A 13475-nucleotide genomic window follows, 5' to 3' on the forward strand; every position below is an offset into this window, starting at 1 on the left:
AGAGAGTAATTTGGGTGATTTGGGATATCATGGTTCAAAGTTTATGTGGAGTAATAAACAAGAGTCGAATGCTTTTATTAAAGAAAGGCTGGATCGGGCAGTTGCTACCCCGAAATGGTGCGGCATTTTCCCTAATTCAGTGGTTGATGTTCTTTCGGTCAGCAATTCGGACCATCGGCCTCTTTGCCTACAGTTCGAATCTATAAGGCGTTTTGCTCTTAAACTGTTCAGATTTGAAGCCAAGTGGAATCTAGATAAGGAGTGCTCTATGGTGATTATAGAAGCTTGGAACAGGGAGGATGTTGACAGCAATCCGCTGGGGAAGACATGGAATAATCTGGCGTCATGTAAAACAAGTTTATTAGAATGGAGTAAAGCAAAGTTTGGTGCTTCTGATAGGAAAATAGGTTCTCTTACAAAGAGGCTAGCTCGTTTACAAAATGCTGAAAATCCAGCTAATCTGGCTACCATCAAGCAGGTGCAAGGCGACTTTAATAAGCTCCTCCTTGAGATGGAGGAGATGAAGTGGAGGCAGAGAGCAAAACGAAGCTGGTTCTGGGGAGGGGACAGAAATACACAGTTCTTCCATGCCTGGGCTAATCAACGTCATAAGACTAATTTTATTGGTGCTACCAAATATTTGGCAGGTACGGAATGGACTACCTCTGAGGAAATAGGGGATGCTTCTAAAGGCTATTTCCAGCATTTGTTTACTTCCGAAGAGGTTGAAGGAATTGATGAGTGTATTGCAGCAGTTGGTGGCAAAGTATCCCCAGCTTTGAATGAGACTTTTTCCTCTGAGTTTGTTGCTGAGGAGATTAATCAAGCGCTGGCCCAAATGCACCCGCTCAAATCCCCAGGACCAGATGGCTTTGGGGCTAGTTTCTACCAAAATCATTGGGGGATTATTGGCGAAAAGGTAAGGGCTGCTATTCTGAATTTTCTAAATGGGGGTAGTTTTGACCTTGTGATAAATGAGACTTTTATTGCCCTTATACCTAAATCTTCTGAAGCTTCCTCAATATGCCAGTATCGGCCGATAAGCCTTTGTAACGTATTGTATAAGCTGATAGCAAAAGTCCTCGCTAATTGGCTGAAATTGGTATTGCCCTCTATCATTTCACCCAACCAAAGTGCATTTGTACCAGGACGTCTGATTACTGACAACGTGCTGGTAGCCTATGAAGCGTTGCACTCTATGAATACCCGAATGAGGAGTAAAAAAGGATTTATGGCGGTAAAGCTTGACATGCGAAAGGCATATGATTGGGTGGAGTGGCCTTTCCTTGAGGCTATGATGAGGGCGATGGGGTTTGAAGAGAAGTGGATTACACTGATAATGACTTGTGTTAAAAGTGTCTCTTATTCGGTGATGGTTAATGGGGTGCCATATGGGAAAATAACTCCATCTAGAGGGCTTCGGCAAGGAGACCCGCTGTCTCCATACCTTTTCTTGATTGTGGTGGAAGGACTGAGTTCACTACTCTCTAAAGCTGAATTGGATAACCGTCTTACTGGAGTTCCAATTTCAGTTGGGGGTCATAGGCTTAGCCACTTGTTTTTTGCCGATGACTCTCTTCTTTTTTGCAGGGCCACAGTGGAGGAATGGGGGAATCTCTCCCAGATATTGCAAACTTACGAGAGTGCATCTGGACAAAAACTAAATGCACAAAAGTCCTCAATCTTCTTTAGTAAGAACACTGGGGCTGATTTTTGAGATCACATTCGAACTACCACTGGGATCCGCGTCAGCACTAGTTTTGACAAATACTTGGGGCTCCCTTCAATGGTTGGCCGGTCAAAGACACGGACTTTTGCGAACATTTGTAGTCGGGTGCAAAAACGGTTGGATGGGTGGAAAGAAAATTCTTTTTCCCAAGCTAGAAAAGAGATTTTGATTAAAGCAGTGATTCAGGCAATCCCAACCTATAGCATGAGCGTTTTCCAACTGCCAAAAGTTCTCTGTAAGTCTCTTAACTCCTCGATGACTAGATTTTGGTGGGGTCATAAAGCCAATCATTCTCGGATTTCTTGGATGAATTGGGAGAGAATTGGCATTTCAAAGTCTAGAGGTGGTATGGGGTTTAGGGACTTAGCCATTTTTAATAAGGCGTTGCTTGCTAAACAAGGGTGGTGGATCTTGAAAAATCTGGATTCTCTTGTGGCCCAGATTCTCAAGGATAAGTATTTCCCGTCCGGAGATTTTATGGGGGCTTCAATTGGAAATCGTCCTTCTTATGCATGGAGGAGCATCTGTCAAGCCTGGGAAGTTTTGCAAAGTGGATTAAGTTGGAGAGTGGGTAATGGGGAGGGTATAAAAATTTGGGGAGATGCTTGGCTCCCTTCCCCTTATCCTCGGCTGTTACTTCCCCCTCATCCTGCAATGGATCCTGATGAAAAAGTGGTTGCCCTTATTGATCATGACACAATATGGTGGAATTTTGAGCTTATTCAAAGATTGTTTGATCCAAGGGATGTGAATCGGATATGTAGTATTGGGATCAGTCCTCTTCGGACACCGGATCGAATTGTGTGGAGGGGGAATGCTTCAGGAACTTTTTCAGTGAAAAGTGCCTATTATTTGACTATGACCAGAGTTACTCAAGAAAGAGGAGGGAGTTCAAAAGAGGTATGTGATGATATGGTCTGGCATTCCATATGGAGTTTACAAGCCCCACCAGTGGTTAGACACTTTTGTTGGAAAGTCTGTAATAACCTCCTGCCTACTAAGAGTAATTTGGCTTTGAAGAAAATTGTTCCTAGCTCGGAATGTCCTATTTGCCTCAGGGATTCGGAGACGGTGGTTCATTGTTTATGGAGTTGTCCGGCTGCGATGGCTGTGTGGCAGGAATGCAGTAGGCGTCTCCAGAAGCTGGCTTTGGTGGCTAATGACGGATACAAGTTGGTGAAAACTTTTTTCGAGAAGCTATCAAGTGAGGAGGTACTGGAAGCCTGTACAGTGGCAAGGGCAATCTAGTTGCGGAGGAATTCGTTTGTGTTTGCAGGGGAATTTCTGCCACTTATTCAGGTGGTAGAAAGATCGAGAATGGATATGGAAGAATATTCTGCAGCGCATAATGATAGTAGTAGCACCAGAAATGATACTCCCATGACCCCTCCAAGATGGACTAAGCCTCCGGAAGATATGTGGAAAATTAATATGGATGCTGCGGTAGACAAAGGAGCTAGGAAGATGGGAGTGGAGATTGTTATCAGAGATGCAGGTGGTAGGATTATAGCTGCACGAGCAAAACAAATCCCGTTCATCGTGGATTCTCTACTGGCTGAAACTATAGCAGCTTGGCATGCTATTTCTTTTGGCAAGGAGATGGGGGGAGAGAAAGTGATTCTGGAGGGGGACTCATTGCTGGTGGCTTCGGCACTAGAGAAAGTGGATGCAAATGATCAAGCAAATGACCAACTCCTTGCAGACATCCGGTCAAGCTTTAGCTCTTTTCTCTCTATTCAAGTTCATCATGTTACTTGAAAATCTAATATGGCAGCCCATGTTTTGGCTAGAAGTGTTATTTCTCAATTTTTAGATAAGGTTTGGATAGGAGAATGCCCCGTCATTATCCAAAGTATTGTGCTCCCAGAGCGAGATGAGATTATTCAATAATGAAGATTTACTATTTTCATAAAAAAAAAAAAAAATAAATAAATAAAAAAAAAAATTTGGAGGTAAACTGTTTACTTGTACAGTTAGTAGTTCACTGCACTCGATGTCAGCATCTCCAAAAGAGCATATTCTATGTTCGTTAGAGCACGTGAAATAATAAAAGCAAAACCCACATATGCCCTGGCCCGCCAGGAAACACACGTCGTGGCCTATTTCAAACGTCAAAGCCCTCCTCGCCTCCGGGAAACACAACAAAGCAAATAAACACCAGTCCGGCAGTCCCTCCCTAAAAACCACCACCTCCAACATTCCCAAAGGCAACTCTAGAATTTGACTTGGCGATGGCGGTGCCGAGCCGCTTGTGGAGAGCCACAGCCTCAACGCCGATCTCCTCCGTCGCCGCCTCCACAATCCGGACGCTCTCTTCTTGCTCTACACCAAATTCCGGAGCTGACCTCGAAGCGCAGTCTCTGCTCGCCCAGAATCCCCTCCCGCTGCGCCACGGCCCCAAGGACAGAAACGTCCAGTGGGTGTTCCTCGGCTGCCCCGGCGTCGGAAAGGGCACCTACGCGTCCCGCCTCTCCCACCTCCTTGGCGTCCCCCACATCGCCACCGGCGATCTCGTCCGCGAAGAGCTCTCCTCCTCCGGCCCCCTCGCTTCCCAGGTCCCCTAGGGTTCCATTTTCTCTTTCAATTTCGGCTGCTTCTTTATTTTCTTTGGCTTTTCCTAAATTCTTGTTCTTAAGATTGCGTTTATGATTGAATACTCTCACACACAAGCAATACACCTCAAGTCAGCTAAATAAGCATATGGATGTTCCCAGCCTTTACAGTTCACATAGAAACTAAAGGAAACTTCTTTGGGAGTTATTGTGCTTAGAATATGCTACCAAGTAGCAACCAAACTATTTGTTTATTCACTAATTTATTTTGCAGCTTGCAGAGATTGTGAACCAAGGGAAATTGGTTTCAGATGAGTTTATAATAAATTTGTTGTCCAAGCGTCTTGAAGCTGGTGAAGCTAAGGGTGAATCTGGCTTCATTCTTGATGGTTTCCCTCGAACCATAAGACAGGCGGTGAGCACTTCTTCTGATGAAACGTTAATTTAGCAATCTCTTATATCTTGTTTATCAAATGAATGTAATAGCTGAAGTAGAAAAAGATTAAAAGGCTAACAGATTTACAAATATATGAACAATATGAGTAAGCTAATACGACATGAACCTATTTATAAATGACACAGACAAAGTAGCTCTGTTGATAGTTCCTAATGGTATATGTCTAAGGGTTATAAGAGATTACCCAGGATTTAGTCATATATATGACCTGGTCTGCAGTGAGACACTGATTCGACGCCGTTAAAATGGGTGTGTATTTTTGGTGGTTAAGCACCTGGGGACTTCTTGCATCTTTTTCAGTTTTTTTGATATATTCTTTCATTAATTGCATTTATGCGCAGGTTAAAAACATATACCCTTTTGCACCATGATATATCTCTGCCATATTGTCCCTAAGGTGAAAATTTTATCAATTGTAAAAATATTTTAATGATTAAAGTGGAATTCTCCGCGTCCTATTCTCTTTCCCAGTTTACATATCATTCTTATTGTCCTGAATACATCTACTGTCATTTTACTGTGAAGAGGCCTAATAAATTATTGAAACATAATTCTTTCCCATTTCTCCCCTGCCCAACCAACAAAAAAAAAAAAAAAAAAACTACTGCTCTTATTTTTATCCTTTTATTTCACGTTATGTTTTGGCTGTTTTCCAGGAAATTCTAGAGGGGGTTACAGACATTGACTTGGTGGTCAACCTGAAGCTTCGGGAAGAGGCATTGCTTGCAAAGTGCCTTGGAAGAAGGACATGTAGTGAGTGTGGAGGAAGCTACAATATTGCCTGTATTGATATAAAGGGTGAGAATGGAAGCCCTGGATTATACATGGCTCCACTTCTTCCCCCTCCACATTGCGAATCAAAACTCATCACTCGAGCTGATGATACCGAAGAAGTTGTCAAGGAACGGCTTCGTATATATCGCAAAGTGGTATTGCTCCATACTATATGAATGTTTTTGTTCAACATTTTCAATAGATACTTCTATAACAGTCTTATTTATAATATTATGTGAACCCTATTGAGGATTGAGGTGTTGTACACCATGCTGCACTAAAAAGTTGGTATGGAAATGTTTCGACATAAAAAAGGTGTCAGCCTATATATGAAATTGTTTGTAAGATGACCCTGTATTATCATTATTGATGTGGAAATTATTTTATAATATATGCGAACCATTCTAGGTCTATGCACATATGCTAAATATAGTATGTTCATAAATGTTGTGCCTTGAATATTTCATTACTTCCAAGAAAACAGGCTTTATACTGTTTCCCCACTTTATATTTCTGGTTCATTCTAGATTTTGGGAATTGTATTTGAAACTGTACTTATCCATTTCTTCCACTCTTGTTTATCACCGCAATTTGTGAAGCCTCTTTATGTGAATTCAAAATATTAAACTACTAGAGACTCTGAATCAATATTAATACTGTAATTCCTTATCACTATAGTTTGTTTGGTTGTTAATTGTCATTCTTATTATCATTGGAAACTCAATAGTTCCAAGAAGAATGTCTGAGCGAAAAATTTATGGTCTATCAAGTTAAAAAGGAGTAAAGGTGCTGGGTTAGAGGTTGGAGGTGCTCCGGAGAATGAGATATTGGATTTCATATTTTACTATTACTAATTGTTCCACGGTGTTTATTAAGCATTGCCATGTAGTGTTTGGCTCTACAAACTGTAATTCGTTTCTTGTTTGGGAGTTTTTGAGGCCTTTGTTAGCCTCAAGTGGCAAATTTAAACTCATACTGAATGTGAAAGGAGTATCACCATCATGTTGGCTGGAAGAGCCTGTTAGAATCGAAAAATTAACAGCCCTAGCTGTTGGGAGTGGATTGCTGAAGCTCATGGTGAATGGTGAACACAATTTGGACACTAGAAAATTACGTTTCTCTGATCAACATCATATATTAATGTTACAGTAATTACATTCAACTTATTAAAAAATAACTATGGTATTATTGATTTTTAGTTCAGTTAGTGAGTAATGCTCTGCAAATTATCTCATTCTTGCAGACTCAACCTGTGGAAGAGTTCTACCGCAGTCGTGGGAAGTTGCTAGAATTTGATCTGCCAGGAGGAATCCCAGAATCCTGGCCAAAGCTGCTTCAAGCTCTGAATCTTGATAATAATGACAAGCAGTCTGCAGCAGCATGATTATATTAATATTCTGTACTATATTCACAGGGTAATTTAGATCATTCTTTGCATATTGAAGATATGTGCATGCATATCAATTTCAACACAAAACATTTATGTCCAGTAGGAACTGGAAACATACCTATACATCTACTAGGAAGCTTCCTATTGGGCTTCTGGAGATTTGTGCAGTTTGTAAGATGTTTGGAGAGCAAGGAGAAATAATGCTATTGTTGGCAATGTTGCTTGGTTGACATATACTTTCACTACGCGGTGAGTATAACTCCAGACAATAAGCGTAATGGAGATTTTATTTTGGTAAGATGTTATGCTTTTGAAATTTCAATTTAAGGAATCTCTGTACTTGGAAGTACCCAAGCAAATAAAGAAAAGAAGAAAAGGAAGCAGTAAACTTCTCTTAATAAACAGAAAGGTGGTTTCACCTCACTGATAATAACAAATGTGTGCATCGATGATACCTTGCTAATAATACTCTGATATTGTTGCTTATAAATAACGGTTAAAATCCAAAATTTCATGAAGTTAACTAGATCGAAGACCAACATCATGAGTACTGGGGTTACAATGGTTATTTATAAGCAACAAATATGCTTATGATCCCATGTTTGTTCAAGTTCTTAATTGTTTAACTTCAGATTTTGGAAGGAACCATCATCCATGTTTTCTCACATAACATGATAGTGTTCTTTGTTGCAAAATCCCCCCCCCCCCAAAAAAAAAGGGCTTCATTCATCAAGAAGTTTGCAATAATGAAACACAACTATATTTGATATCTTATCAAATATCCTAACGCATAGGTAATCTGGAATATAATGCTCTATATTTCAAGCGAAATGAAGATGAGTTATTTTATGGTCAGAATTTAAAGTCGTATTTAATGGTATAAATAATGTCATATTATAAATATATTGGCACACCATTCAAAAAAATTAAATAATATAGTAAATATGGGGTGTTTTAGTTGTTTCTCGCGCAAATACCAGATAAGTGTGAAGATTAAATCCTAACCAACAATGTGAGGGATATACCAACTTGTCAGTCAAGATGACACATATCGTTGCAACTTTAATGTATTAAATTTAATTTAATTTTTTAAAAATTTGTAAACTTCATGAACTTTTGAATGTCTTCAACCTATTGTATCTTAAGGTCCTCTTATGATACCTGTCCCATCTGAATTCAAGCCCCACCAGTTCTCTTTTCAATGAAAACATTAAACTTGGCCTTGGTCACACTTTTAGAGTTGAAAAAATTTAACCCAACTCACATGAACTTTCATTATTTTTGTAATTTCTTCCTAAAGCTAGAAAAAAAAAAAAAAAAAAAAAAAAAAAACTTTCAATTTAGTAAATCGAACTTTCAATTTTTTTGTAATTTCACTCATCCCATTAAGATTTGAGGTTAAATGATAAAAGTTTAGAGGAGTTAAAGTGAAATTTCTCCTTTAAAGTTATAACTACAGTCCTGGCTCTTTGAATTAACTTTATCCACATAAAAATAAGCCCTTTAGAGGAAACCCATAATGAACACTCGACAGAAAAACATACAAGTAATGATAAAAATCATATTTTTATCCTCTCGATCACTATTTCATCCTCACAATGGCATTAGATTATTATTATTTTTTTAATAGGTCCCTATTCAAATGCCGATCAACATTATCCCAACAGCAAAATATGATTGCAGTAGAATAAAATTGTGATTTTTAAAAGCACTATAGTATCCTGGACGAAGTTTGACTACCTCCAAATTCCAAAGAAAAAGAGCCAAGGAATCGCACCTTTTGGGCTTGTTTGTGTATGTGCAGAGATAAGGGAGTCCAGGAAAGAAAAGTCAAACAAAGGCCACTAAGAAAGTATGAGACGCAAAAGGTTAATGGGACAAGAAAAGTTTAAAACCAATCACATCCTCGCGGGTCGCTTTCTATTTCTACCGACTTTCGATGGGAATCGGCTAAGCTGATTATTGAGAAACTTTGCCACAAAATTTACTGGAAAAGTTGCAGCAATGAGTTAAAAAGATGCAATCATGCCATGAATAGAAGTCACTAGAAGATGTAACCGTTAGGGTATAGGCATCGGATCGGATCCTCTCCAATTGAAACCATGTGAAATTACAAAAATATTATTGTGTATAAAGGATCGGCTCCTCTCTAGTTCTTTTCAACTAGAAAGGATTCTAATCCAGGATATAGAGAGGTATCAAATAAAAATGTTTAAGCCACTACATATTTTATTGCAGTTGTAACTGTCTATAGTTGGTTAACTGGTTAAGAGTATATGGTTGATAAGTCGGTCGTTATGTAACTAAATTGACTAGTCAATTTTTTGCTTAATCATTTTACTAATTATGAATTATCGCGTCAATTTGTAATGGATACTTGTAATAAACTGTACACAGTACTGCTAACAGCACTCAAGTCTCAAAACCGCATCTCTTTTTACAACATTGTCGTATCTAGTTATAAAAAATATGTTAATATTCATTCAAAGCTAACTACATAAACGATATTTATTATATATATAATGTCATATAATATAATATAGAAGATATAAACATAAACTATATTTCTTGTGATAATTATTCAATGAAATTGTTGTAAAGCTTACATTGTGTTTGCTATAATTTTTTTGAATATTTTCCAAACTTTCTCTCCCACTTTGGTCTCTATTTCTTTTTTTTTCTTTTTTCTTTTTTTCGATTTAATCACTAGTCGCAGCTCCAACAAAAAGTAGTCGAAAGAGAAAGGGCGTGGTATTTGGGTTTGATTTGGTGGCAATTGAGTAAGTTTCTGTGATGGTTAGTTGGTAGCCGCGAACCGGCTACGTGTATTTTAAATTTATATGAGTTACCACTCGCAATAGTACAAATCAATTGTACTATAGTAAGGGTTATCGAACCACAGTGATTTAAGGTTGTGTTTGTGTAACGGGATATTCAAGGAACCGTACTTAACTTAACTTAAAAATAAAAACAAAGTAAAAGTTGTAGAATTAAAGCTACAACGAGTAAAGTAAAGGAAAGCGGAAAATGAAAACAAACTTAAAAGAAAAACTTAGGATATTGATCTTATCTAATCCTCAACCAATAGAATGCTTCATGTCTATATGAATCTTCATAACATGCATGACATGAACGCGTAATGGACGTCAACCATTACGATGACCTCGACATAAAAATACTTTAGTTAAGACGTAATCATAAAGCACCTAGTTTCACATTAAACAACTCCACGTAAAGATTAATCTATAATTGAAAAACGTTACACTACAAAATGTGTGGAGTGATTAATGCTCCCTAGCTTACTACCCTATAAACCATCATAATAAGCATACACAATACATGAAAACCATAATTAGGCCACAATAATAAGATATTTAGTTTCACACCGATCACATCACGTAAAAGTTACACTATAATTGAAAAACGGTTTAAACTACCAAAGGTGTGAAACGACCGGTGTTTCCTAGCATACCCTATAAGATAATTCTAATAGGTAAACACACGTCATGTCAAACCTAACCATTGCAAAAGACATCGTTTTCTTTCAAGAACGTTGGTTTTATTCAAGAAAACAAAAAAACTCATAGACAAGCATAACTCTTTTTTATGAATAATTAGATTGGAATATTGAAAACAAAACCTTTTAGCATGAGTTTTGATATCTTCTAGTCTTATACAATCATCAAACATTTATCAAGAAAATCCTAAGAACATCAAGAACATTCCATGGTTTTGGAAGAGATTTTGATCAAACCCTAAGGTAGAGTTTAGCTAGACATGAAATAAACTAATTTAAGCATAAAATCAAAGGAAAACAGAAAATGAACAAGAAGAAAATAAATTGAAAACAATTATATTAAACTTCTAAAAATTCGGATTACAAAAAGTTAAAAATAAAGAACAAAACCTAAGCTAGAACTTGAAAATTAACAAAGGAAGTTGCTATTTGGATTTAAGCCCAGAAAATGTGCATCAAAGGAAACCAAAAACACAAGAAATTAAGTGATACACTTGAGAAAATCCGAAACCCCAAAAAGACGCATAAAATAAACATAAATCCGAATTCCATATATATAGGAAATTGGATTTACAAAAAGACTACAAAAGTTAATTCTAGCCAAGTATTCAGAGCTGGTCGCCGTCCATTTCTGTCAATAGAACTCAACTTTTGATTTGGATCACATAAAGATTTGAAAATATATGGACCTTTTGGAAGATGCGAAGTTATATCGATCAATCGAACTTCGATCGATCGATTTTTATATGCTCTGAGAATCGATCGATCGCATCTAGATCGATCGAAGTTGGGTCGACTAAAAGTCGATCGATCGAATTATTGGCTGTACAGATAATCGATCGATCGAAATGCCTTTGACGCTTTTTTCATCTTTTCAGGATCAACTTCGAACTCTTGAAATGACCAAATTACCCTTGATGTATTTTTCAGGTATAATTCAAGTGTTTAAAACTAGATTTCGACTAAGACCTAAAAATAAGATATAACACAAAATTACAACAAAACGTTATATATACAACACAAACTAAGTCTAACAAATATAAATTAAGGGGTCTTGAATTGAATAATTCAAAACTTATCATTAGTGTTGGTGAGACTTTGTATTTGTGATAGTTTATAGTTGAAGGTAAGTTTGATAATAGTTTTGAAAAGTGTTTTTAGGTTTTGGTTTGAAAAAGTGTTTTGATATGATATGAGATGCCGAATATCGCTCCGACTAGACCTAGGCTTTAGAGACCCTTTTAGGGCGAGTAATCGAGTCTAAATCACATATCCAATGGGCCAAAAAATTAACTAACCAACTAGTTAGAGAGCTAAAGGAAACACATCGCAAGAATAACTTTCTTGCCACCTCATCTCAACTTACTTGATATTCTAGGTAAACAATCATGCTAACACTATTGATCTACCAACAAATACGTAACACTAAAGAACAACTGAAATGGTCGCAAGAGGCAAGGAGTTCAATGCCATTACTCTACCAAGACTTTACCTTACCAACACGCGACATCTGGCAAAAGGCGTACCTCACTAGATGACACAAATTGAACGTCAAATCTGGTCAAAATTATCCCCTGTCAATGGACCGACACTTGACTAGAGCCATGCAATAGGAAGAAATATCATGTTCCTTTTGTCAGTGGCATTGATCCTACGAGCACTGTTGCTCTCCCTTTGAATTTTTTTTTTTTTTTTTGAAGGAAAGTTGAAACTTTCATTGATATAACCAAACATTACAACAAACATTTCAGAATACATACATTGCAGCATTCATCCACCCTAGGTGTACAAACAATTTGAGTCCAAAGACTCAAATAAATACAGACAGTTGCAACTAAAAAAATCCAATCAACAGAATGGTGCTTCTGCGTTGACATACACCTTTACATGAACAAGGAGTCGGTCACACAAACTGGGCAAAAGCTAATGATTGAATTAGTACACGCACAATGCAAACTGTCAGAGAAACCCACAACTAAATTAAAACACAGGAGAGCGCAAAGAGGATTCTGTCTTCCGGGAGAGCCACCGTTAGTGGCGGCGCGTGTAACACACGCGCCGGCGCCAGAGCATCCCCTCAACCCCCAAACACCGAAAATCCTCCGATCACCACTAGCCCCACCATACACGCCGAAAAACACACGGATTGAAGCCCTCACGCGCGCCCAAACAGAAAGAAAACACTGGCGCGTGAAGCCCACGCACCGACCACCATGAAACTGCACGGCCGTGAAGAGCGGCAGAAGCACCGGAGACTGACGGTGAAAAAGGCTAGAAGGCGCGTGTTCACCAGAAGACGACGGAGAAACGTAGATCTAGCCACCAAAATCCGACCATGAGAAACGCAAGGCCACTGAACTCTGTCGTCGAACACACCGAGATCAACCACGCCCCTCCGACATCCTCCACAGAGAACTCTCTTGCCACCACAAACTAAAAACTAGACAAAACAAAAAAACTCCACCGGATCAACACCGAGGAGACAAAACTACCACACCCCTAAAGGGTGGGAGACTAACCAACACTCAAAAAACCAAAGGAGGAGGGAGGCGTGAAGCCCCCCTCCCCCACCACAAACAGCCAAAGACGCCTCTCTCTCTCTAGAAAAATCGGGAGCCTCTCTCTCTAAAACAGTCTCCTCCCTTTGAATTCTTAGTTGTTGTTTGTTTTTTTTTTTTTTTTTGTTTGTAATGTATCTTAGAAAAAAAAAGAAAAAAGAAAAAAAAAAGGGTCATTATTCTCAATCCCCTGCTACTCTTATGTTCTCTTTTGTTGGTATCCTTGCCGTGACTTCCGACAAAGTCCTTCAATCTCTCTCTTGCAACACATTCCTAGCAGGGGCCGAAGTAGAATATTAGCAAATGGGGGACAAAACTAAAAATAATAATTTTGGAGATAAAACTTAGTTTTGACTTTTGAGGGTTCTATTCATAAAAGTAATAATAATAATAATAAAAAAACATAAAATTTCAAAATTTTGTGGCATTTATAGAATTTTGTGGGGGCTTAAGACTTTTCAAAGGCAGGTATGGTTCCGCCCTGATCCTTAGTATGGG

General features: G+C 38.3%; 1 protein-coding gene across 1 annotated transcript; it reads left to right on the top strand.

Moving 5' to 3' along the window:
• The first annotated feature begins 3809 nt into the window (after positions 1-3809).
• LOC133862303 (probable adenylate kinase 6, chloroplastic) lies at positions 3810-7224 on the top strand. The gene is made up of 4 exons (XM_062298078.1): positions 3810-4284; positions 4556-4696; positions 5395-5667; positions 6756-7224. The coding sequence occupies exons 1-4, from the start codon at positions 3961-3963 to the stop codon at positions 6894-6896; spliced, it is 879 nt and encodes a 292-aa protein (XP_062154062.1). The 5' UTR covers positions 3810-3960; the 3' UTR covers positions 6897-7224.
• The last annotated feature ends 6251 nt before the right edge of the window (positions 7225-13475 follow it).

Source organism: Alnus glutinosa, chromosome 3, assembly GCF_958979055.1.
Source record: "Alnus glutinosa chromosome 3, dhAlnGlut1.1, whole genome shotgun sequence".
Lineage (NCBI taxonomy): Eukaryota > Viridiplantae > Streptophyta > Magnoliopsida > Fagales > Betulaceae > Alnus > Alnus glutinosa.